This window comes from Falco rusticolus, chromosome 3 (assembly GCF_015220075.1).
Source record: "Falco rusticolus isolate bFalRus1 chromosome 3, bFalRus1.pri, whole genome shotgun sequence".
NCBI classification, from domain to species: Eukaryota; Metazoa; Chordata; class Aves; order Falconiformes; family Falconidae; genus Falco; species Falco rusticolus.
This window is the reverse complement of record NC_051189.1, coordinates 95,878,127-95,903,637: the sequence shown is the minus strand read 5'-3', so window position 1 is coordinate 95,903,637 and position 25,511 is coordinate 95,878,127. Positions and strand designations below refer to the sequence as shown.

Below are 25,511 nucleotides of genomic sequence, written 5' to 3'. Positions count from 1 at the left end.
AGAAAAATAATTCCTGAAAGTTCATGTCCTTAAGGTACTCTAAGTGAAACCAACCAAACCAAACCCCACAATAACAAAAAGGGAGGAAAACTCTCCACACACACACAGGTAATTCAAGCTCCTGTCATGATGCAAGGCTGAACCATTGTGAGCTGAAGTGAACCCTATCTAGCAAGGGCCATTCAGCAGAAACTCTGAGCTGGAGAAATGTCTCAACGACCCTGCCTCTCTTAAAAACTATAGTTAAGACTAGAGAAGGCATTTAAAGATTAGGGTCATATATTGGAGGGGAGGGGTTGGGGATGTGGGTGAATGTATGAACAAGGGCATGTTTTTTCACCTACTCGGTATACACTTGTACTGCAAAACATCAGATTAAATCCCATTTTTAAAAGATTCTCTCTGTGTTTCTTTTGTCTGGTTGAATATTGCTTTCCCATGGCAATGGAGTAAAATCCAACATTCGATATCTTACAAAGCAGCATCGAAAGAAAAGTGTGAAATTAATGAAGAACAGGGATGGTTAGGTGATACTTGTACCAAGTAGTAAAGACACACAATGTTTCTGTTTTAGCTGAACCACACACCACCAAAACCAAAAGGAACCCCAAGAGCCAATGCCCCCTTACCTACAAATGAATGCAGAATATCCCTAACCTTTCAGGGTTTTTTTAAGCTGCTCCTTAGGATAAATGCTCATATTTCATTCAAAAGGCTGCTAAAATACAGATAAGGGTAGCACTCTCAATTGGCAACCCTACTGGCTGGAGAGATGGTGAACTATGACTGGTTTGAACCTCCAGTTTTTCACTCCTCACTTCAGATTATCCTTGAGTAAATCATCAAAACCTAAATTTATGCTCTCCTAGAAGGTCACCGATTTCTGCGATAAGGAGAATCAACATGTTGTTCTGGCCCTGTTGTTACTCTGACCTCTTCCAGCAGAACAGCACCCGAATGGCTGTGATTGAGGGCTTCAGGCTTCAGCCTTCATGCCTTAGCCTCCAGGCAAAGGACTTGAAAGGTGGATGAGCAACATGAAACTACATATCCACTAGCTGAGAACTAGCAAGCAGAAAGAACAGCACAGGGCTGGCCAGGGATTGGGATTCAAATGCACAATACAGAGAACTGAAATTATGTTCATGAAGATCACTTACCGGATTTTTCAGTCACTCTGCTTGCCATGAGGAAAAACAACTCTCTGGATACTACTGAAGAACTGCACTTAGAAGAAAGCCAGAGCAGGATCCTGCTGATGGCAAAGTCCGTGGGTCTCAGAAGGGTCACTAATATACACTGGGCAATATTTACACCAGGCTGCAAAAGGCATGACCTTCATTCTCTTTCAGCTTCAAATACAACTGATGCTATCCCCCATTCTGGATTACTCAGTAAAAGCCCAACCAGATTCATCAACCATCTCACCTACTAACACATCTTACCTACAAACCAGCAAGGCAGAAGGTGAAAAAAACCAGATAATTTTAACATGAGGGCTTACATTATTTACATCTCCTTCTCACTGGGTTTACAATAGCTTAGCTCACAGGCATTCCTTGTCACTGACACAGATATAAACAAGAAAGGAACTATTAGTGCTTTTCAGACAAATATTAAGGGACAAATATTCTTGTGTCTTCAAGAGATAACTCCACATTGGCAGCAGCACAGAATGGCATCACAGCAGGGAAGCCCTGAAGGGCAGATTTCTTCCCTGACACGAGTAGAGCACGGCTGGCACCGAGACACATGAGTGACCCCAACGCTCCTTGGGCTAGACATCTACCCTGGCTAGACACACATCCCAGCAGGAGGACAACTGCTCAGTGGGGTTCAGACTGACCACATAGGGAAAATAGGACTTCCCATCCTGTGAAGCAGAAAGATGAAACAGTGGCCTTCTGCTCCAGGAGGCTTGTTACTAAATGCCTTGCCCTGCCACCTTCCCAAAGCCTGGACAGCAGTAGATCAGAGTTGGGTTTCAAGGCAGAGTTTTTTTCTGCAGCCCCTTGTCACCTCTGTAGCCCCACAAAATAAACAGGGTTGCTAAAGGAAGTAGCTGCTACTCAGAACCTGTCACCTTTGGATTCGGCATAAAGCTTCAGAATTCAAAGATTATCACTTTTGTGATGATTCATGTAACAAACCAGTCTGTGCGGCAGCGAGACAAAAATTCCTCCTTGATCTTTTTTCTTTTTTAAAAAAAAGAAAACAGCAATAAAGCAAGCAAAAAGCCCTCAGTGTATATTCTGAGCTCTAAGTGAGAGCTTTCTTCCCTCCCTTCCTCCCCACAAGCTTCAAACCAAGATATCTGTAAATTACAAATCTGATTACAACAGAAAAGTTTTTTTTTTCTTCTTTTCATTACTGTACTGGGTCTTTAGATGCCAAGTTGTTCTATGAACACCACAGCAGGAGCACATTAAAAATTTAAAAGGTAGACAAAAAGAAACAAAGAATAAAAACAAGCTTGTATTTTACTGATTACTGATAATTACTTAAGTTCAGAATCTGTCATACTTATTTAGATGGAATATCACCTCACCCTTCACATCCCATCACTAACTCTAGTCTCTCTTTGAAAAAGGAGTTCCCAAGTACGAAGGCAAAGCCTGGACCTCAAGTTTCACCATCTTTTTTCCAGAGTGCAGAGTATTTGTGACAACATTTGGCTTTTTCATTTCTTGGCATTTAAGACTCTAGTACTAGGCCCCCTGCTACTCCTTTAACTGCCAGATAATGCATCATCTGACAATCATTACTATTTTAAAGGAAACCTGCTGGAACTCTGACACCCACTATTTTATATTTTTTTTATAATAAATATAGCTTTGAAAGTGCATTAGTATTTGGAGCTTAAACGCTTTGAAAGTATGGTTTGAACAGTGAAGAGGCTTAAGACAGAAAGTATTCCATATTTCATAGTCCGGGGTTTTCATCAAATCCTTCAGAGACACAACCATTGGGCTAGATTCCTCTCTCATACCTCCAGGTCCCTATACCCACAAAGTCCACGTGCCAGTAGCTATCCCAGTTTAGATCCATGGCAGCAAACAGACAAGAAGTGGATGTGAACAAGCCATGACTGTCAAACTTTCTGCTGATTTTCTTTCAAATTCTGCCAAACGAGCCAACAGTAGCCATGCTGAAAACCCCAAGACATTAGCATGCTTCCATAAAAGCACGCAATCAAAACTACATGCAGGTCATTCAGTGAAGAGCAATGTTGAATTAGGGAGTAAGATGAGCTCTTGTACAGGATTTTCAAAGGCCGTATGCCAAAGTAAGCTCTCTGCCACCCTAGGGCTAGAACAGTTTCTGAGTACTGGGTAGCAAGCCCAAATTGAAGCAACCAACCATCTATCAGGAGAACAATTCCCTAGCTTTGCATGTATTTCGAATAAACTTCTTAGTAGGAGCTTACTGATTTTTTGACATCATATGGGTCACAATTCTAAAAAAAAATCAGCAGCAGTGAAACCTGAATCCATCACTACCACCAGTGCCTGGTAAGCCTGCTCTAGGAGAATCCAAACCCGTTTACAGTGTTTGTATAGATTTAAGCTTCCAGGTTCTTGATTTGCCCAATGAAATGGACCCACCTGCTAGCTGTTAACATCCATTTCTCTTGCTCCCCTTCACAAATGTGTAAGACCTAACATCTTAAGGATGTGAATTGGCAATGAAATAATCACCTTGCCCTCCAAATGACCAAAATGAAACTGTTTCCATGACTTCCATATGAAGAGATTATGTTAATCTATTATTTCTCTGACCTTCTGACAAGCATGACCAATGTTTTCTGCAAGGATTAAAGAACTGCAACAGAAGCAAACCCCTGAATTCTCTGTCCTTTAGACAATACAGAGAACAAGAGCTCGAGGCCTCAGGGATTCAGTGCACCAGTTCCTCTGTATCATTAACACAGGATCCATTTAACTCAGCAGCATCTACTAATATTTCAATATAGTCAATTAATACTTATCTGCTAGCACTTCTAAAATGAGAAAACACTGGAAAGCTGGGCTTTTTTTTCATCTAGCTGGTGCACCAGTGTACTAATACAACGAAGTGTACAGCACATCAGTGTCCTCATCAGGCCAGAAAAGGCTCCTTCTAGTGCAGGCACCATGAGGTCACCTGCAAATTACTTTCCAGAGGGCATCCTGTGGACAGCAGTAAGATTGGGGTGGTTAGCTTTCCCTAGGATATAGTTTTTCCTAGATAGAAATACATAGATTCTAGGATGTGTCAGATTAGCCATGCAAGCTCTGTGGAGATGATCTCTGAACGTAGAGAAAAGTACACTGACTTAGAAATATCCAGAGACAGGTTTATACTACTGCTCTGACTGGGTTGCTTCAGAACTGAAATCCCTGGTAAATGTTTGGCAGGCTTGGATTTCTTCCCCACAGAGAAACTGTGTTTGGGCAGAAACCACAAGCAGCCCAGCACATCTGGCAACCATAAACCTGTCCAACTTCAGAGATGTTATGAGGCTGTGTGGGCCAACAGCTCAAGTGGGATGGAGGAGGCTACACAAAAATTAATGGTATAAGGTGATAAGGTATAAGGTGATATAAGGTGACCTAGGGAATGCTCCTGCATTCCTAAAAATGGGGCTGTGCCTAAGTACCCCTCAGCTTTATGTTAGGGTGCACATCAGACACACATCTGTGGCCCTGATTTCCAAGAAGCTGGTCTAGCAGACCCAATCTGGCCCAGTTGAAACTGAGTGTACAAGCAGGGAAAGCACAAAGCACAAAAAAAGTTATGAGCAAGAGCAGCAGGAACCACTATTTCAGTTGATGTGGTGAAGTATTCCCCTTTCTCTCCTGCACTCTTCTCTGCATGGGCACAGTTTGGTTCTAAACACGATACTTCATAGAACTGCAAACAGTTCTGTAGAGGTGTGCCAGCACCTCTGGGGTCTGTGCTGTGCCTCCTGAGACAATGCAGGAGTCCTAATAGGAATATATGAGAAGAACCTCATCTGCCCTGCCTCCTACAAACACTTTTATTTGGGACTAGTTTACTATCTCTTTTCTGAGACAAACACAAAAAGAAAGGTGTTGAGATGATTAGGGAGCTGGACAAGCTCGAGAAGTATGCCCACATGAACCTCATGAGGCTCAACAAGGCCAAGTGCAAGGTCCTGCAGCTGGGTTGGGGCAACCCCCAGTACCATTACAGGCTTCAGGATGAAGGGATTGAGAGAGAAGGACTGCAGAGAAGGACTGGAGGGTACTGGTGGACGAAAAGCTGGACATGAGCCGGCAATGCGCGCTTGCAGCCCAGCCAGCCACCCGTGTCCTGGGCTGCATCAGCAGCAGCGTGGCCAGCAGGGCGAGGGAGGGGATTGTGCCCCTCTACTCTGCTCGGGTGAGACCCCACCTGGAGTGGCTGCGTCCAGCTCTGGCGTCCTCAGCACAGGAAACACACGGACCTGTTGGAGCGGGTCCGGAGGAGGGACCACGGAAATGGTCAGAGGGATGGACACCTCTCCTGTGGGGAAAGGCTGAGAGAGCTGGGGCTGTTCAGCCTGGAGAGGAGAAGGCTCCGGGGAGACCGTACTGCAGCCGTTCAGTACTTAATGGGGCTTGTAAGAAAGATGGGGACAGACTTCTTCATAGGGCCTGCAGCGATAGGACAAGGGGTAATGGCTTTAAACTAAAAGAGGGCAGATTTAGACTAAATGTAAGGAAGAAGCTTTTTATGATGAGGGTGGTGAAACACTGGCACAGGTTGCCCAGAGAGGTGGTAGATGCCCCATCCCTGGAAACATTCAAGGTCAGGTTGGAAAGGGCTGAGCAACCTGGTCTAGCTGAAGATGTCCCTGCTCACTGCAGGGGTTGGACTAGATGACCTTGAAGCGTTCTGTGATGATCTCCACAGAGCAGATTTTCATTTGCAACTTAAAGACCAATTCAGAAACACACTTCTGATGTTTGCTAATGATGAACCTAGATGCATCAGTGCTTTCCTGAACTGGGCTCTTCTGCAGTCACCATAAGCCAAAGGAGGAGGTGGTGAGGGAAGTCAGTATCATTGTGAGACAGAAGTTCCTTCTTTCTCATGGCTAATTATGGAACTGTAACAGAATATGTATTTGTTTATTTGAGTAAGGATGCTGTAATGGTGATCTATCAGAAGCTGTGTTATCTGTAAATACCAACCATACCAGTCATCCCACTAAAGCTCCTGCAAGACATATTTCATTATCTTCCTCAAAGGACATTTCAGATATGATCCAGCAATTCTACCTTACAGAGTCTAATTAAATATAGCCATCTAGTTACCGTTGTACCAGTGAACCTTAATTACCCTGCAACCCTTTAAAGTTGTTCTGGGACACTTATTCTGATACAGTGTAGAAAGTAAGCAGAGCTTCAGATAATGACTTCCTACCCATTGGGGACTAAAAATCCTATTATATATATGAGGGCCTTTGGATAGACACATAATTTAAAAGAATGGGAAATCAGTCAGACCTATTTTTCTGAACATTTTTCATTTGTTTTCAAGCCACTCTGAGCTACCCCAAACCGGATTAAAAGGAAACTTACTTGCTCATATTTTGTATCGTTTTCCTGAGGGGAGAGGGAGGTGAAAGGAGACTGAAAAAAATTTATAAAGGCATTGCTTTTACTGAATTTTCAAGGTACCATAAAAGGTTTCTAAGGTGAGGTGCATGTTAAGTGAACACATCGCCATAATCCTCGTGGGATAAATCATGCAAATGCAGCAACAAGATATTGCAATGACACAAGAAGCTTCTCTGCACAAAATGTGTGCTTAATTCTTTGCTCTGAGGCCAATGTGGTTTCAGGGTACTGTTCAGTCCATAGATAAAGGGTTGAAAAAAAGAACCTTTATTGGCTTTTATAGTCACTTTAGCCAGTATGAGGAACAATACAGAGAACCTCTGCTACAAATAACCGCTAGTTCTCCAGTCTCAAAAGAAAGATGACTGTGATGCAGACCTCAGAAGGCAGGATGAATCCTTCAGAGAAAGCATCCCCCTTACCACACAGAATGCCACAGAACTAAGGAAGAGGATTCCTAAGCCGAAAGCATCAGAGAACTTTGTCAGAAGAAGGAGGTTAGTACTCAAGGCTTTAGTTTACAGCTGAGAATAAAAACTTTTAAGGATACACATAAACACCTGTGCATTTGTGCCACAAGGTACAAAAGATCTAGCAAGAAAAAAATATCTTTTGCTCACATAGAGATTTATATAAAGTACTTTGGTAATGTTCTATAAGAAGTAATGTGAGACATTAAATTACAAAAAATACAGTCCTCTAAAACTCAATAAGCAGAAAAAAACCCCACCCAACCAGCACATTTAATTCTGGCACAGAGGAACATCTTTCTTCAGTCCAACAGTCTTCTTTTCAGGGAAAGAAATACATCTTAATGATTGAATCCACTTTGGCCATTCTCCCCCTTACTCCACATATACCGGTTCTTCCCAGAAAATGTCTTGCTCCCTCCCAAAATTTGGAGAGGAAAAATTGTTAGCAAATATAATTATTAAGCTCCCTTATTAAGGACACTGTGACTGGAGAAAGACACAATACAGGTCTTCTTTCCACCACACTAATTCTTTCTTTCTGTATGATTTCTAGGTCTTCTGAGCTTCCCCCTCATGGAAAGGACATACAGGGAGGTTGAAGATGACTTATGCTGGAGTCTTCAGGGTATGCTTGAAGACAGGGGAAGGACAACAGATATGTTCTTTTGTTCAGTGAATGACATATTAGTTAATATTATGTCATTATGCTCACATAATATGTATGCTCACATACATATTATGTGAGCAGCAGCAGTAATACCCCTCCCACTCAACGAAATAAATAGGTGAGGGGCATCTTTATATACTACAGTCCTAGATCTTTTTCTAAGATTACAAAAACAGCTAACCCAAAATAAGAAAGTTGATCTAAGCTACAGAGAATACCTTCTTCAACATCCCTACGTTTCCTTACTTAATTCACTGTAAAGCTCTGCCTTATATTCAGCGTAAAATCCTAAAAGGGGTAAACCACTCTGTTCCCAAAGGCAAACCACCCACAACATACCATTAAGAAGGGAAGTTGGACATACACTAGTGGCTATGGTACAATAAAGCTCTACTGCACACATAAACCTAATCCTGTTGTTTCACAGGAGTGAAAAAACAAGACCAAATGTATTCCAATATAGCGACAAAAAGTTATATGGGAGGTCACACGTTTTGCTAAAACAACTCTGGATTTTACTATGTCTAATACTGTCACCATGCCCACTTCCTCCCTATATCCCTCTATCTCTTACTGACAATAATCTTTATCTTTCTGTTCAAGCTTTAATGAAAACTAAATGCCTCCTTATTCACCGCGCTGATACATAGCTGATACAATGTTTTATTTTAGCAGGCAGAGGGAAGAAAGAAGTTTAAAAGCAGGATGTATGTCCAAAAGGATAATAAGCAAGCAGGTCCTACCTTTTGCTCCCTCTCAACTCTAGGTGCTACTTTAAATTGCAGTTGGCTACAAATATCAGTAAGCATTGCCAAAAGCCACAGAGGGAAACAAAACCTGAAACAGCTAAAGGTGAAGGAAGGAACACCTATGACTGCTCCTGAGCCGTCTACCTGCCACTGACTTGGGTAATTGAAAGAACAAGTGCACATCTTCCAGAGCAATCCCTCTGCTGCCCACTTCAAGGCTTTTAAATTCATGCTGGTTAACAGATGGTCCCTGCACGCTCCTAAGGCTGCTGACACATATCTCTAGGTATATATACAGACACTTAGGTGGGGACCTGCTAAGATCACGTTTCAGCTGCCTAGGGCAGCATTAACCGTGAGCAGCTAAGTTTAGCAAGCCCTGCCATGTTTTAACATGACATACCCTATGCTGCTTCGATCTCGGTGACTCTTTCCCCTGGTTTCCTATTATTATGTCATGAAGACTGTTAACAAAAAGCTATATTCCATCTGTGTAATGATACTTCCCAACCAAACAGTTTTGCCACTCTCCCCTTGGGTCTCCTGTAACACTGACAGAGCTGTTACACACACCGCTTGCAGAGGGGAAAGCCGGCAAGGTTAGATCCCAAGGTTACTCAGTGATGCCTATCTTGTTTTCTTTAAAAAATAAACATAATTTATAAATTAATTTGTCCCCAAAATTATTATTTCAAGCAGTCTTATCAGATTTATCTCACAGAATGGTTTGTACTTTCGAGACTTGAGATAAAACTAAATTAAAAACCCAGCCTTATTGATTTCCTTTTGCCTTATAATTATAGGCTATTATTTTACAGGTTATTAGTTAACCCCAGTTAATTTTTCATTATTAGCTTTGAAATACTCCAAGATTTTGCCATGCATTCACACAGCAAAAAATTAAAATTATCAATCACTTTCCATTATTTTTGGCTATTTCAGCCTAGTAATTAATTGTGATAATTTTGAAACAAACTTGATTTTGGAAAAATCACATCAGTGAAATCTACAAAGATTCTTGATGTATAGTGTAAGTCATAAGGACCAATGAAGAAAGAAGGTAGTAAGACAAAACTAAATTGTTGATGAATGGATGAAGAACATGCCAAATTGCTTTAAATATAAACAATGACTACTCATTAGCAGCTTAATGCTGTTTATTCCTAAGTCTCAGTATTTTCAATAAACCACCTTTGCCCACAATGAACTGAAGAGCACTCACTAAGCAGAGAGAAGGAGGCAGGAGTGATCATTGCTCTGGGGAGCGATTGCCTTAACTGAGTTCGTGGAAGCACTGTGTAGATTATGCAGCTCTTTATCAGAGGTCCTAAGGATACAGGGTGATCATTTCAAGCCATAGTTCCCAACTTAAAGCTTTAAGTGCTAGTATGTCAATCCTCCCAACCCAGTAGGGACAGCTTTCAAGAATCTGCAGGCCAACATATTGCTGCTGCCAGCACACATAGCCCTGATAAACACAGGGGAATGGAAAAGGCAGCAGGAAAAGAGAGATGCCAACAACAGCAGCAACAACAAAACCCCACAGAAGGCAGAAGCTGAGAGCATCGCATGAGATACTCAGCTACAGACCTCTCCACCAGCAGTCTGCACAACATGACCTTTACGCTCACATGCCCCCGCAACAGCGGCTGAGCATGGGGAAGAGCCGCTCTCCTCCAAATGTTACAAATGCCTCATGCATCCAGCATAGCCAAATCAAGGTCCCTGCATTTGTTTCTAGCACTTCTCTAGTACAAGAAAACAGAGAATTAAGCAGAAGAAGAAGAAAAAAAAAAGATATCTATGAAAACTGAACTATTGTGATGTCAGCAAGGAAAACAAAGGACCATTAGAGATGTCAGAAATCTCTTTCTCAAGGAATACTGCAATATAACAATTAATTTCTCATTTCATCCTAACTGGGGCATATTTTCTGTTCTGAGAGAGATTCCTAAGGCTTAGTGCAAAGCTGCAGCAAAATGGGACTAGCTTGAGACTCTTTTAACTTAAGGCTGTTTCTGATGGCTTAACACTGTTGTAACACTTGACTGACTTACGTTTTATGACTGGCTGAGGGAACATAGGAGCATATCTCCTAAAGAAAACACACCCCAGTCAGTTCTCAAATTTAACCATCGTAGACTCTTTACACTTTTATCCACAGAACAGGCAGACACAGAGGCAGACAAGTGTCACAGTCAAAACAGGTCCTTCCCAGTCTGAGGCATCTGGCTTTAACTATTTCCAACACTAGCAAAGAATTACATTTAGCCTTGATGAAATTTCTCTTCCATTTTAATAATGCATCAAGTATTTAATTTGCTTATAAACTATTAACCAGATGTCTGTCTGTCCAAGTACTGTAAGCACTAACCGTAAAAATGATATTGCAACATAAATTATGCATAGCAAGGATTTTTCTGATTAACTGAAATATGCGCTGCAGTTGTTATCCATCGTAGTTAAAATGGCATGTGTCCATACAGAACATCAGCATGCAAACACTTGTCACATACTTCCCCTATCTTACATACTCCACAACCAGAATGAAACCACAGTGAGTCTGGCGTGCAGAAGAAATGCAGGCATTTCATTTTTCAACTCTGCCTCCCTATGTTCTTGCTGAATTTGCTACTCATTTAAATTCTTCTTTGGACGTCATCTCCATTTTGTTTCTTACAGATTGAATTGCAATTTCAAGATACAAAAATTATTACAAAGTCTGCAGTAAAGGCAATAATTATCTTCTTTCAAATATTTAGTAACATTGGCTCTGCCACAAAACCTAGGGAAGCAGCCATGTACTGAGGGTCAAGCCGTAGCCTCAGCATATCAATGCAAAAATGTAAAAAAACCCCCTAAAACCCAAAAACCACCACAGCAATGCATTCATAATGAAGGCAACAGAATTGCATGTTTATAAATGGTTATCACATGATTATAAATAGTTTTACCCTAAAAGTATTCTGAATGAAGGAAACATCCTTACTTGACTGTATCAAATTGAACTACCACGTAAAATACATTAAATTAATCCAACTAGCATGTCATAAATGACACATTTTTCACCTTATCCAGAAGAGATACGTTATCATGAACATTTGTCACCAAGAAAGCGTGAGTGCAGCCAAGTTTTATTTTGCTACAGAAGTATAATATTCCACACTGATTCCATGGTCTAAAGTCTAAGCACAAGAAACAGCTGCTAATAACTCAATATTTCATTATCATTGACATTTTATATTATCTGAAAACAGACAGGCCAGGACATTCTTTCTGCACTAATGACTTCTGTCACACTGCAAAAACTTACAAACTTTAAGACTTGATTCTGAAGGCACTTACATGCCTAGCTGTGAATATTACTGAGTAGTCCCAATGAAACCAATTAGTTGACTCAGAGTAATTAAGCATTAAAGCTAATTATACCTGTTACTGAGAATTAGGCCCTTTCTTTTCACTAAATTTTCCAGCTAATAATTCTGAACAGAGTTGCCAGTTCTGACGATTTTATCTTAAGTTTTGGAAAAATGTATTTTCATTAAAGACACATACACCTGAAAAAAAACGTGGTTCCTGATGAAACAAGAAAAATAAAAAGGTTTTGCAGTGTTCCACCTTGCAGGAATAAACTCAGTTGCATTAACCCAACAAGCTCATCAAGCAGAAGACAAGTAATAGAGATAACTTCTTACTCAGGCCAATTCTGCCACATCAATTTTCTTGAAGAACGAGGTTAGCAACAAAGCACTACAGCAGTCTTAAAATTCTATGTACTGCAGACAGCTGTTAAGAGGCATCCGATCCCAAAGCAAACATGTACCTTCCTTCCTTCTATCTCCTGCCACGGTTGTTCCACAGCAATGTCAGTGCCATTGACTGCACGGGTATCAGCTGCACCCTGACACAGAAAGGTGATGCACATGTGCGGTGACACAAGAATGGCTAAAATATCAAAGCTTTTATTTTTAGCCAATTACAGCAATATATTCAGCATTCAGAGAAATGGATCTTGTATCATTTTCCTCTTTCCAGTTCCAGCACTTTGACTGTCTTTCCCTTCAGATTGTCCCCAGTCATATTTGTTAACTAAAGCCTGCATCAACCATTTCTCTTGGATGACAGCTGGTGAAGCAGGGGCATCTCTCCCCTTCACAGGACTGGGGGAACCTGTATGCTTATTCCCATCTGGCGCTCACTGAAGGTCATAGTCTTAAACCAAAGACCTCCGAAGGCAAGCGCAAGAGTTAAAACCTCAGTTGCTGTTAAGTTCCCTCAAAACAGACTGTCTACCTGCTGCATACATGTTGATACAGAGGCACTTCCAGCCACTCAGCTTAGGCCTGGCGAGGGCTGGTTATCTCCGATGGCGTGTGCATCCCACACAGTGGGTGGCGTTCAGTCGGGAGGCTCATTTTTCCTGGTGTGTGAACTCACACTCCCGGGGCTGCAAAAACAGCCATGAAATGAATGATGGGCACACAGTTGATCTCTAGCTATACTCCAAGTTAAGCAGTGTTAAGACTAACAGTCATCACTCAACAAAAGTGCAGGTGCAAGTTTTGGTAACGCAAAGCCTGATGGCAAAGGAGGCCAGTTCTTCAGGCCCCTTTATAAAGGTATTAAGAATTGCTATGCCAAAATCGGTGATTTGGCTGCCTAAGTATGAGAGGATCTCCATGACAATAATCTGAGGGAGTGATTAGAGCAGAGACAGAAAGTGGAACTTTTCCAAGCATGCATTTTTACTAATCCTTTCCAGAAAGAAATAAAACCTAGTACACATATTAGAAAGCCTACTACTGCATATTGCTCTCCCCTGTTCTCCTGAGCCCAATCTTTTCTACCTGAAATCCTAAAGCCACCATAATTTGGAAGTATTTTTAATAATAAAAATATGCTCTTCAGATTACCCCTTCAACATAGTTTCTAATTTGTGAGCTCTGTAATTCCAAAGTAGTTTAGATTCTTATATCATTTTAGGGATTATTTATTCTAATCATGAAGCCATGTAAAATATTTTATGATGGATATACACAAACATACACTGGTTAAACAGGAAAGAAAAAAACACAGCTCCAAATGGGATAACATTTCAAATGACTGCAGAGATGATTAATTGGGTTACTGTACTAAATCATATGTAAGGATGACCAGGGGCAAACTCAGAAACTTCAAAACAGATTTTTAAATCAAATGGTGGGTTTTAGAAAAAATTAAAAATGGATGAGATGAAAATTTCCTGCAGAAAATCCAATCAAGTAATTTCACTTTACTTACACCTGTTTAGAACGTACCCACCTCAGTGAGCTGTATAAATATTTTTTCTTATTTTACACAGTGACAAAAGTTCAGTACTTCCTCCTTCATCACTGCAGGAAAATGTATCATATCCTTCTAGACAAATCGACAGGTATGAGGCTAATACACATGACACTATCTTTCCATTAGAAAGGAAAATCATCTATCATTTTACTCTCCGTAAAGTATTCAGCACAGCTCTAAAGCTATAAAATGGAATGAATACAGCAACACAAATAATAACAGCAAGGCAGCCTATCATGAAGGCTGTAAGAAGCACTTGGGCCCAAAAAGAGTGTGGAAGGTTCCAGGACAGTGAAAATGGAAGAATCTTTTGATTTCAACTTTGTGCCCAGTTCGGACCGGGAAAGTTCCCTCATATAAAACCAACAGTCACCCTTTGTGTCCTGGCTTTCCCCCACCAGCTCTGCATCACAGAAACAGCCGACTATGAACATTTCCCAGCTTGCTAACATTTGTCTCAGCCATTCAGCAGTTTCTGCCAGGATCCTCCTCCCTCTTTACACCCTGTGAATTAATTCTGCTTGCAGCAGCACTAACCCAGGCTGCCGTGGGTTTTTTCCTCTCCCCAATGTGAGTTACTCGTCGCTGCTTAAGAACAGTAAATGGTACTGAATTAACTTGCCTTTCTAGACACAAAGACCTTTCTTCGGCACACATGGCAAAACTGTACAGAGCCACTCAGTCCTTTCCCTCCCAGCTTTGCTCTTTCAGAACATATTCCAGGAAAACATGTGGCTCCATACCACAAAGAGATAAAACAGATCTTTCATCACTGAAGAGAAACAGAGATGTATATTTCTACAGCCTGGCTCAGATCCCTGGCTGAAGTCAACAAATGACTTACATCACTTGAGGATCCAACCACTTCAGTGAGATTACTGAGTAACTTCAGTACACTTAAAATCTGTGCTGCACTTCAGGGCCAAGCAAGCCAGCTGGGCTCCATAGCTAGCACAGACTGCATCATCCCCATCAGGTCCACTTTGTCACTACCTCTCTCTCCACCTTCAGAGCTCAGCTCCTGCACCCCTCTGGCCACAGGCTTCTGTTCAGTTGTACCACTGGCGCATGTTTTAAATCAGGGTGGGTGGGATATATCCACATTCAAAAGCTCCCCTCCCTTCATTTCATAGCATGGAAACTAAATATATTCTTTCTGAAGGAACACCCTCTCTTTGCTGACCCCTTGTACAGCTATTGCAGTCATTCTGGCCTTATACCTTCTCCAAGGCATTGGCTTACTTTCTCCCCAAGTCTCCATCCCCAAGTTAAATTCCAAGTAGACAATCAGCCTTGTTCAAGCAAAGACTGACATTTGGTGACCTCCATGAACGATCCCAGAAAGGTCCCATGGCAGCTGAGATAAAGACAACTTCTTGCACCACTTAACAAGAAGGCAGTCTGCTAGAATCAACTTTGCAAAGAATTGCAGTACAAAGCTTACTCTTCTTTGGCTAGGAAGGAGTGAGAGTATCTGTATACAGAAGTACCTTCAATAGTGACTGACATTTCAAGGGCTGAAAGAGAACTTAATCAGCTCAGCTTAATGTGGTAGTCCCCCCTCCCCTAACGAACATCAATAAAATTCAGACAGGGATTCCGCAAGCAGCTGCATGAAGGGGGAGGCAGAAGAAAAGCTCACACATCTTGGATCATTCAGTGCGAGTTTTAAGTGGTCTATTTCTTTATCAGTCATCACCTCTGCTAATTTATCAAGCCTGAAAGCTACCTACCATGCGCTGTCATTTAAAAAGCATAATATTTTGCAATAGGAAGAATAGAAATCAGTCAAAACCTGTAATAGGTTAAAACCTGTAATAAATCACTTGGACTTGTCAGCTGGCACAGGACCAGGAAAGGTATCATGCTGTTGGACAACTGTCACAGATGGAGGTCCAAGTTTTCAGAAGTAATTTGGGATTAGATTTTAGATACCTGAATCAGAAAGTTAGAAAGACAATTTGAAAACTGCTTTTAGGATGCGTACAAAAAGCCAAAGATGGACATTAAGAGATGGAGCCACTCCAGACTGCTAATCACAATAAAGAAACAAAAGATCACCACCCGACAGTGACAGCACATTCCTCTAGTGTCGCACAGGAGAACGTATTTCAGAAAATTAAAAAAACTAATTTCTGTATGCAGATTGATCCAGTATCAAATATGCAAAAGGAATTCATATCTGTCTATGTTTTTATGAGGTTATATAGCTACAGTAATTTTGGCAGAAGAGGTAATTTAAATCCTTTGGGAAACATTATCCTCCTGATATGAGCATATAACTCAGATTAATAGGATTTGCATATGTATATCAGTAGAGAGAATAACCCTGAGTTTGGAAAACAGCTTTGTATTTTAATCAGTTTGGGAACATCAGCCGAAAAACCATACCAGGGACAACTAATTGAACAGCATTTGTTAACTCATGCTAGGTAATAATTGTGAGTTAATTGATCAATATTTAGAAACAAACATAATAAACATCTATGTTTTGGAAAATCAAACAAAGGAGAACTGTTACTATAGTGAAAAGAGAAGGGCAGGTAGAAGTTGTAGTGTTAATCACTTATAAATTGCGGGGTTTTTTACAATCCAGTCCAAATCTGTGCTATACTCAAATTGTATAATTGACTCTGTGTATGCAATCGCTCAGCTGTTCAACAATACAGATAACAGCAGTAATGGTATAATTATAACTTACAGCTGAAGTAGATAAAAACCGGCTAGTTCTTAACTAGTGGTTGTAATTAAGAATGGAGAAGAGCAGTAGACACTGCATCTGCTTATGTTCATTAATAAAAGTGGATTTTAAGTTCCAATACAGCAAAGCAGCTGCACACTGCATCCAACTCCTGACCATGTCCCAAGAGAAGACAATGACTGGGGAATGCAGCTAGACTTGTAGCAGCTGTAGGAAAAAACAGCTCTGTAAGCAGTGGTTGAGTGGCAGCTGTAGATGTAGAATGCACTACATGGAAAGCAAGCGCTAAGCGCATAAGGAAGAGGTGATTTCCTGCACCCCAAGCATTGCTTTAGTTTCTACTGCATCAATGAGTTGAAGAAACAGCATTACTTCCTTTCCATCACCTCCCCCCCGCCCCCCGCACAAGTAAAGACATACACCCCACTCGTGCATTGCCAACCCACGGACAGCGAGGTGAGAACAAGACAAAGCGGGACATGTAGTTTCCCCGCCCCGGCGGAGCGGCCAGCCCCCGGCCAGCACCGGGCGCTCCGGCCGACGGTTCAGCACCAGGGGCGGCGGACAGCGCCCGAGGGCTCCCGCCCCGCCCCGCCGCAGGGGCACCCCTGGGACCCGGAGTGACCTGGCATCCCCCCGGCCACATGGGTAACACCGCCAGCAGCGAAACCGCACATGAAAAAACCCAACACAGGTTCGTTTAGAAAAATGGGATATCTTTTTTCACACGTGTGTCCCCCCCCCAAAAAAAATAATAAATCAAACAACCATCAAGAACTGCACCTCATAAATAATTAAAGTTTCAAAAGCAAACCCCGCACCATGCAGCATTATTAAGCATGAGCAAAAGTGGCTGAACAAATTTCCTAACAGCTGTTTCCTTGCAATAGAGAGTTCTCAAACCCAGGCTGATTGGTTTGTGCTTTCTGAGCAAACAGAAGAGTAAAATCAACAGCTCAGAAATGAAGTGGGTACCAGTGGCACGTTTCACTTGCTTTTTGGCTCACTCACTCAATACTGGTTGCTAAGCAATTTTAGGGGTTTTTCAAAGCTCAAAACTGCTCACTGCCAGACGGATTAATGAAAACACACACTTGCACTACTTACAACATTTTTCATTTATATTTCTTGATACACCAGTACTGTTGCTTTTAATTATTTCTTTTACAGGAATTCCATTCCCAGGTTTGAAAGTAAAGACGTAATTAAAGAGAGCCAGGGATAGGGGAAGCCAACTGTAATAACCAAATTTTTCGGTGGATTGCAGGAAAGAGGTGCCTAGAGACTTGCACATCCTCTGGGAATTGTGGTAAAGACGACATGTCTAGCTCAGCATAGAGATGTAAGGCACCAGGCGACCTGAAGGTGCCTTGCCCTTAACTGGTTTATCTATTTATAACTACATGACATAACATTACCTGTGACAGAACAAGTCAACACAGGGTTATTTCAGCAGTCACATAACCATATACAGCCTCTTTGTATTTACACTTTACGCACAGTGATGCTCTTTCCATTTTCACACCCAATTCTTTAGAGCTGAAACCTGGTATCTGGCAGTGTCTTCCAGCCTGCACCCTGAAATACCACCCAACTTACCTACAGCTCAGTAATGTTTAAAAAGTCATGATCTGAAAGAAATAATGACCCACCATACCACGCAAGCAACTGTTCCATCAATGGTAATACCAAACTGCGTATTAGCCATTACCAAGGGTGTAATTACAGCAGTGATAATGGGAGGGGGAGGGGAATCCGTTCCCTCCCCAAATGGAAGAGAAAACGCATCTCTGCCATCTCCAACTTTCTGCCAGCTGAAAGCAGGGAGGAGGGATGAGGAGACTGCAACATGGCAAGCAGCAACTCTGAGGCAGCCCTTTTCCCTTTACAACTGGTAGGGAGCTGACAGGCTCAGCATCAAAGACTGTTACACAGTTGGGTCATTCTGTGTGCTGCTGCCGGGACATGAGGCAGACTGCAGCAGAGCTTCCTGGCTACAGATCCTCCCTCATGCCCCCCCCCCAGACAGAGGAAGTCTGGTTTGGTGCAAAGAACTAACAGAAAGAACTTTCTTTTCCTTTGTTTTTGAGAGCAAGTAACTTCTGGTGTAGTTTACTGTTGACAGAGCCCATAAGGAAAGAAAAGGTCAGGGAAGGAGGGAAAATGCCAGGCCTAGTAGGAAGGGAACGAGAGAAGTCACCATGTGCGGGACAAACTGAAGCGGACAGCTGAAATATCGAGGGAGACATGAGGAAGAGGTGGCAGGGAAGAAGGAGCAGCAGTAGTGCAGGGGGGCAGAAAGGTCAGGTGGGGACCTGCGGGAGGCTCGCCCTGACAACGGGCAGGAAGAGGTGAATGTGGGGTGCTGGAGGTGCGCTGGTAGAAACCATCAGGCTGCACACCCATCGGGAGTCGCAAAAAGCAACGCTGAGACAAGCGGGGACTTCCCAAGACTGAGAAAAAGTGGACAAGGCAGGTGCAAGTTTCCTTGCACTTTTGAGGCACAGACCCATCAGGGGAAGGAGGCAAAGAGGGAGAAGGGAAGAGACTTGCCCAATGCCAAGGGCGGTGTTTCCAGGTGGAACGCCAGAAGAGCCTGGCGAGGTGGGACAGAGCAGAAGTGCTGTGGGGCAGAGGCACCAGGCTCTGTGTGGTGAGCGGAGGCTGCGCTGGCAGAGGGGAGGCTGGGACAGGCCGGGCGGAGAAGGGGAGCCGGCCCCCGGCGGGGCAGAGGGGGGCCGCTCGGCGGGCCAGGCCCGCAGGAGGCCGGGGAGGTGCGAAGAAGTGGGCGCCGGGGCAGGGCCGGGCGGCGGTGCCCGGGGAGCCCGCCGAGGCTGGCGGGGGTGGAGGCCGCGGTGCCGGGGGCGGCCCCTTCTCTCCTGCCGCCCCCGCCGCCGTGGCAGCCGCCGCCGGTCGCCGGGGGGCCGTGAGCCGGGCGGGCCGCCCCGCCGTGCCGTGCCGTGCCGTGCCGCCTCTCACCTGTCTCGAGGTTGAAGGAGATGCGGGCCTCAGCGAGGTAGGGGGTGTCGCTCTTGGAGCGGACGCGGCGGATGGGTCTGCGGTCGATGTCCTCCTCGGAAGATGCCGCCATTAATGTGGGCACGGTGAGCAGCGTGGCCCGGCGAGCTGGCGAGGGCGAGCGGCGGCGCGGCGCGGGGCGGCCGGGCGAGGAGGGGGCGGAGGGGGCGGACGGGGAGGGAGGCGCGGGGAGGGGGAGGGGAGGACGGGGAAGGAGAGAGGGAAAGGGAGAAAGGAGCGGAGGGAGGGAGGGAGAGAGACAGGGAAAACCCGTCAAGGATCTGCGGACGGGAGCGGCCACGGCGGCCCTGCCCGCTGCCCGCTGCTTCTGCCCGCCGGCAGCGCCTCCGCCGGCCGCGTCCCGCCCGCCGCTGCTCGCCTCAGGGCGGCGGCCCTGGCTGCGCGGGGCACGGAGCGGCGGCCCGGCCGGCCCGGGGGTCACACCCGAGGGGGCTTCCCGCCCCCGGGGGAGGGTCCCGCTGAGGTGATTCCCGCCCCGCGCCCCGCGCCCCGGCCGAGCTGAGGTGCCAAACGGCGGCGGCCCTGGCACCTCCCGCCCGCCCCCGGCAGCCTGAACCGCCCCGTCCTGGCCCAGCGCTCCCAGAGCTCCCAGCACGGATGGAGCGAGCCTTGGTGGGAAGGCCAAGGGCTCATCCCTTCACCTCCTTCTCCTCTTCCCTTGGGCAAACTCATTAAGGCAACCAGAACGGTGCACCAGGCCAAGCGCCTTAAAATGCATCGAGGAGCCTGCGCTTGACCATCACTTGAAGCTTGGAGCTCATCTTCATAAGTCGCTTTGGCAAGTCTTTGAAAAAAATGTGCCTGTAGGCCAAAATCAGTGACCCCCTTCCCCAGCTGCAAACTGGGGACAACGTTTTGTTGCTTCTCCCCTACTCTGCCTTCTCTGTGTAATCATCAGCCCCGTATGTCAATGTTCCTACCCCTGGTTGTAGGCTGCCTGCCGCATTAAGGCTCCAATTTGCGTTGGGACCTCTAGGTGTTAGTGCAATGCAAATAACTAAAAATGCTATTCAAAAAATAATAAATCTGAGTAGCACAAAAGTACTACATAAAGCGAGAGTTAAACAGTTAAAATATGTGCCAGGGAGTGTACTAGTTCATCTCAGGTGATTCAGATCTTTTAAAGAAAACCCAGTCTGCTTAAACTCCCAAAGTTTTCAGTCCTTCCAATATCTTTTGTTTTGGTCACCTTCTGTAAGAAAAAAGACCAGAAAATGCTGGGGCTCAGTAACTCTGAAGGCAGTAATAGTAATGTTAGCTGGTCTCAGTTTTGGGGGACAGCTCTCATACTCAGTCCTGCAGAATCAAGAGTTTTCTGTTACACTTTTGCCAATTAAACCTGTAGAGGTTTCGGGACATGCTGGGTATTCTTCTGTAGTTGTAATGTGGGGTTTAGCTGAAGCCTGCTGTTAGCAGTAATCCCTTCCTGAATGTTCACAAGAACTTCCATGTTTCTGGGTGCCTGTAGTGGATAAGTTACATTTCTGTCTTGGTTGCAAAGCCATTCTCTTTTGCTCTGCTCTCGCTGGCTCACTATAGCTAAAACGTGGGAAAATCCTTGCAGGAGAATTTTGAAAAGGATCCCTGTTTCTACATATGCAGGTGCTTGTAGTTAGACAGCTGTGACATCCTTGGATGTCTGGTGAACCACCGTACCACTTGTGAATGAGGACATACCATCTGGTCCATCTGCAGCTGAAAAAAAGTCTTTAATTAACACCATATTCTGTTTGGGGAAGGGGTGGTCTTACCATTATCAAGGTTGAAGCAGATCCTAGCTTCTTCCAAGTAAGGGGTGTCACTCTTAGACCGGAGTCTTCTGATGGGTCTCCGGTCTATGTCATCCTCAGAAGATGCTGTCATCAGAGTGGGCACGGTGAGAAGAGTTGCCCGACGAGCTGATAAGAAAGAACAAAGGAAGAGGAGAATAGCAGGAGAAAGGAGAAATGGAAGGAGGGAAGACAAGGGAGAAAAAAAAGAAGAAGAAAAAAAAAAGAAAACCACTCAGTGGAAAGGAGGATCTTTAGCAGGTACTAGAAGAGACTGTTTGCTGTAAGGTCCATGCCTCACATGCTGCAGAATTTAAGGGCTGCACTGAATGACACCAAGAAGCAAAAAGATTGCTGTGCTGCGTGCCCCAAAGACACAGGTTATAGCTCTGTTTCTGCCACAGATTGCTTGTTCAAAGTTCCTAGTTTTGCCACTTAAACCACTCTTTTCAGAAATTCTCAATAGCTGCAGTCTCTTCTTTTTCTGAATACTGTTTTTGAGGCTGTGATGCCTAAGTGTTCACTTAATCTGTAGAGATCAGTGGAAGCTGTGCTTGGGACACGTGATGTAATGCCTACAGCAACTATTCCAAAACTCAGTCTCTTGTTGTCTTGATTTGGGCACTCAAAATTAACAGCTACTTGTTGCTCTTGATTGCTTTATGGTTAAGTTTCTTAACTGTGAAACAGGAAGAATCACTGTTTTCTTTTTTTCTTTCAGTAGGGATTTTGTGAAGGTACAAATTCATTAGTATTTGTAAAGTATTCATGTACTTTAGTGAAGCACTAAAAAAGCATGAAAAGCCCATGAGGAAATTAAGATTTGTACCTTCTGAGCAGTGTTTATATGGCTTGAGGCTATGCCTTCAGGGAGGTGAAAGCAAAATATTTAATACTGGCTCATTAAGTGAGTGCTGCCCACTCCATGCGCTGATGAAGCAAATGGTAGGATAGTAAAAAATTACTGTGTTATCATGCAATTAGAAACTGTACTATAATACATATCTGTAAAGAAACTGAACTAATGTTGCAGAGGCAAGCTTCATTGTGGCATTGTGTAAGTATTTAGCACTTGACCTTACAACCTCGATAATGCCCTTTAATGTAGATATTTTTTATGTGAAATATAATTATGAGTGGCTGTTCCAATGCTTTGGGAGCTGAGCCTATAAATTACAAATCACAAACATAAGAGCTTCTGTAAATATTTCCACCTCGGTTCTCTCTCTCCGAGCAGAGATTATCACAAATGCTAGATGAGATCTGGCTGATCACTGAAAGTGTGAGCACCGTGCACAAGTACCTTCTCAGTGTGTTTCTTTCCCCTCCACCTCATATATAGCTGCAGGGAGAGTTTCAGCTTAAAATCCTGTCCTTACCCTTAACATCTAAGAGCCTAGGTGCCTAAACCCTGAATGTTTCTTGCTGTTTGGGCATTATCTGGCGTAACAGTCTTTATCTTAGGGCTTTTGTAAGTCACCACACTTCATGTAACTAATAACGAACTATATTGTCCTGCTGGGACTGGAGAGCATGACTGATAGTGACTAAGGACATACTCCGCAGCCTGCTAATTGTGATTCTTTCTTTTAGAAGTTTTTTTAGAGTTCCAAATAATACCTGTCAATCAGAAGCCTTCAGATGCCTAAAACCTGACTTAGGTGTTAGGTATGATAGCATATAATTAGTATGAGTTAATAAAAGCTGTCACACAGTATTTTTCAATTTGCAGCATTATGTAGTTTACTAAACAAGCAAATCTGCACTGCTAGAAGTAGTGGTTATTTCTGGTCCAACTTACTTGTTTTCTAGTTTTAAACAGATTTCTTTCAAGTTCTTGCTCATTACTAGCCTAGCATTTGAATCTGAAGTAAAAGCAAAGGGCAAGAGTTGAAATTGGTTAAATGGGGTCAACTCTTTAGCTAAACTATTAAGCTAAAGTAAACAAGGCGACTGGACTGTAAACTATTACTCCCATGTAATGGGGATGTACAGTAATGAAGATAAAAGAGAGTGAAAAATTTCTGCTAGGGAGAGTTTTGTGTACTGCATCACCAAATTTACACTTAAGGAAGATTTATCAGTATATGAAGTCAGCATTGTAACGATCATCTCATAAAACAACCATGTAAAAAGATTTGTCTTTTAAAATTGGCATGATCCAGCTGTAGTTAATGTCAGTGAAAGGGCACCCATGCATTTCAGGGCTTGCTGGATCATGGCACTATTTGAGGAATCCATTTGAGGAAAAACTACCAAATTGCATATACATTTATAATAAACAGAGAATAAGAGTGGGCTTTTCTATACAATTGTTTATAAATCATTTTTACCTTTTGGGTCAAAATATTGGGATCTGGCTTGTATTCATTTTGACTAGAGGTAGGTGGATGCTGGAAAATGTTTCCCGGAGTAATCATTATATATTACTTTGACAACCATGATTATCTCCCCTTTGTGTATATTACCAAAGGGAGTTTTCAGGAATGACTGGAAATTTTAAGTAAGCATTGGAAAAGTTTCAGGGGATGCTAATAAATATTGAAACATTTTGCAATAAAAAACTAAGAACAATTCCTATGCAGCCATGGAACTGGAAAGTATATGTGATCACATTCTGATATCTGTACAGCAACACTGAATATTTATGCGTGCCTTGAATATACCTGTACACACTTTTTTCCCAACCATAAGCCACAGCACTCCTTATTAAAAGATAGAATTACCATACATTTTTTAGAACACTGTCAACATTTGCCCAGTGTGACCATTGGGTCTATCACAGATAACCCACCAGTATCTCTAGCTTCAACTGCTCTCCACAAACCAGCTCAGTCTCTGGGACACATTTTTAGATGTTTTTTCAGGAAAATTAGAAAATGTCCTCTTGAAGGTCTTGGAGTAAAGGAATGACATTACGATACACATTAAGTGGCCCACTTACGCTGCAAATGGATTTGAGACCAGTATCTGAAAACTCATTTTAAGCAACCACTCTAACAGCACACAGAAGGCAAATCGGTCATTTTGATTAAATTCTTTCATTTTGTTTGCATTGTTTCTCATAGATTTAAGCCATGGTTGGCACACTGTAGCAACATCTTGTCTGATATTTCTTAGAAAGGGAAAAGATTGCTTATTAGGGAAAAATACCTTCAAAATAGAAATGCCATAATGTATGTAATGACACCTTAGAACTGATTGTATATAATCTCACATTTCTTTCTCTTAAAATACTGTGTGTTACTGAAGTATGACACAAGTATGAATTTGGGAGAATGGGATGTGAAATGTGTCAATGATTATATTGCATGGTCGAAGCATTTTGAACATGTAATTTCAATGTATTTAGTTACATCGACAGTTGGTCCAATGAATTTTTGGTTTGAATGCTGTTTGAAATTTACTGAAAATATGGGGGATGGTTTGCAAAGAATTTTTGACAGGTTCTGTATTTTCCATTAAAATATATTTCTACATATTTTAATGACAGAATTAGTACTAATGTTTCTTTGCCAAGAACAAATTTTATGTTTTGAAGATTTATAATACTGATTTTTTAAAGAATTGTGGTTTCTAGAGACATTTTGGACATTTTTAATTGGAAAACTTTCAGAAGTGAATAGCCATCCTCCTAAAAATCAATCAGAGAAAACATGAAAAATTAATCCAGATTTTTCCATCCATTTTTATAAATCAACTTTTATTATTTTTTTTTTTTAATATCTCATTGGTAACACAAATACCCTGGTCATTTTTGGCTCAATAGGGTGTTCATCTAGAAACCCTAATTTGCGTAACAGATTCTTATCTCTAAATGGGAAAAGCTTTTGAGAGCTGATGATATTAATCTTAGTACAAGCAAAGTGCTATAATGTTTCTGCTGGAGGCGTCTAGACCTAGATGAATTGGAAAAGGTACATTTCTGACACAATCACAAGCAGTTTCAGATGGCGTGGAAATAGCTGTAAAGGAATACTGGTTTATATCAGAAATCTTTAAGACTTTTTTGAGGAAAACCTCATTTCTCAGGCCAAATTTTGAACAACTTCGTAGAATATCTATGAAAATATTTTAATTGCAGTGCTGCTGTTGCTGGTTGAGTAGGATTCTTTCTTGCTGCTTTTTTTTCTCCATTAGAGAAACATATGAACTTCTTATTAAACTCTCCTCCTTCATG

The 25,511-nt window shown here is 42.7% G+C and overlaps 1 protein-coding gene and 1 long non-coding RNA gene across 2 annotated transcripts in view; one reads left to right on the top strand and one right to left on the bottom strand.

The window, feature by feature from the left end:
- PHACTR1 (phosphatase and actin regulator 1) overlaps window positions 1–19,694 on the bottom strand; it is a 303,624-nt gene extending 283,930 nt beyond the window's left edge. Inside the window, exon 1 of the mRNA XM_037380131.1 lies at window positions 19,503–19,694. Coding sequence (XP_037236028.1) covers window positions 19,503–19,614 — 112 coding nt within the window. The 5' untranslated portion in view covers window positions 19,615–19,694. The remainder of the gene's footprint in view (window positions 1–19,502) is intronic.
- The window catches only part of LOC119144604, a 36,569-nt gene continuing 30,582 nt past the window's right edge, over window positions 19,525–25,511 (top strand). Inside the window, exon 1 of the long non-coding RNA XR_005103171.1 lies at window positions 19,525–19,627. This is a non-coding gene — a long non-coding RNA (uncharacterized LOC119144604). The remainder of the gene's footprint in view (window positions 19,628–25,511) is intronic.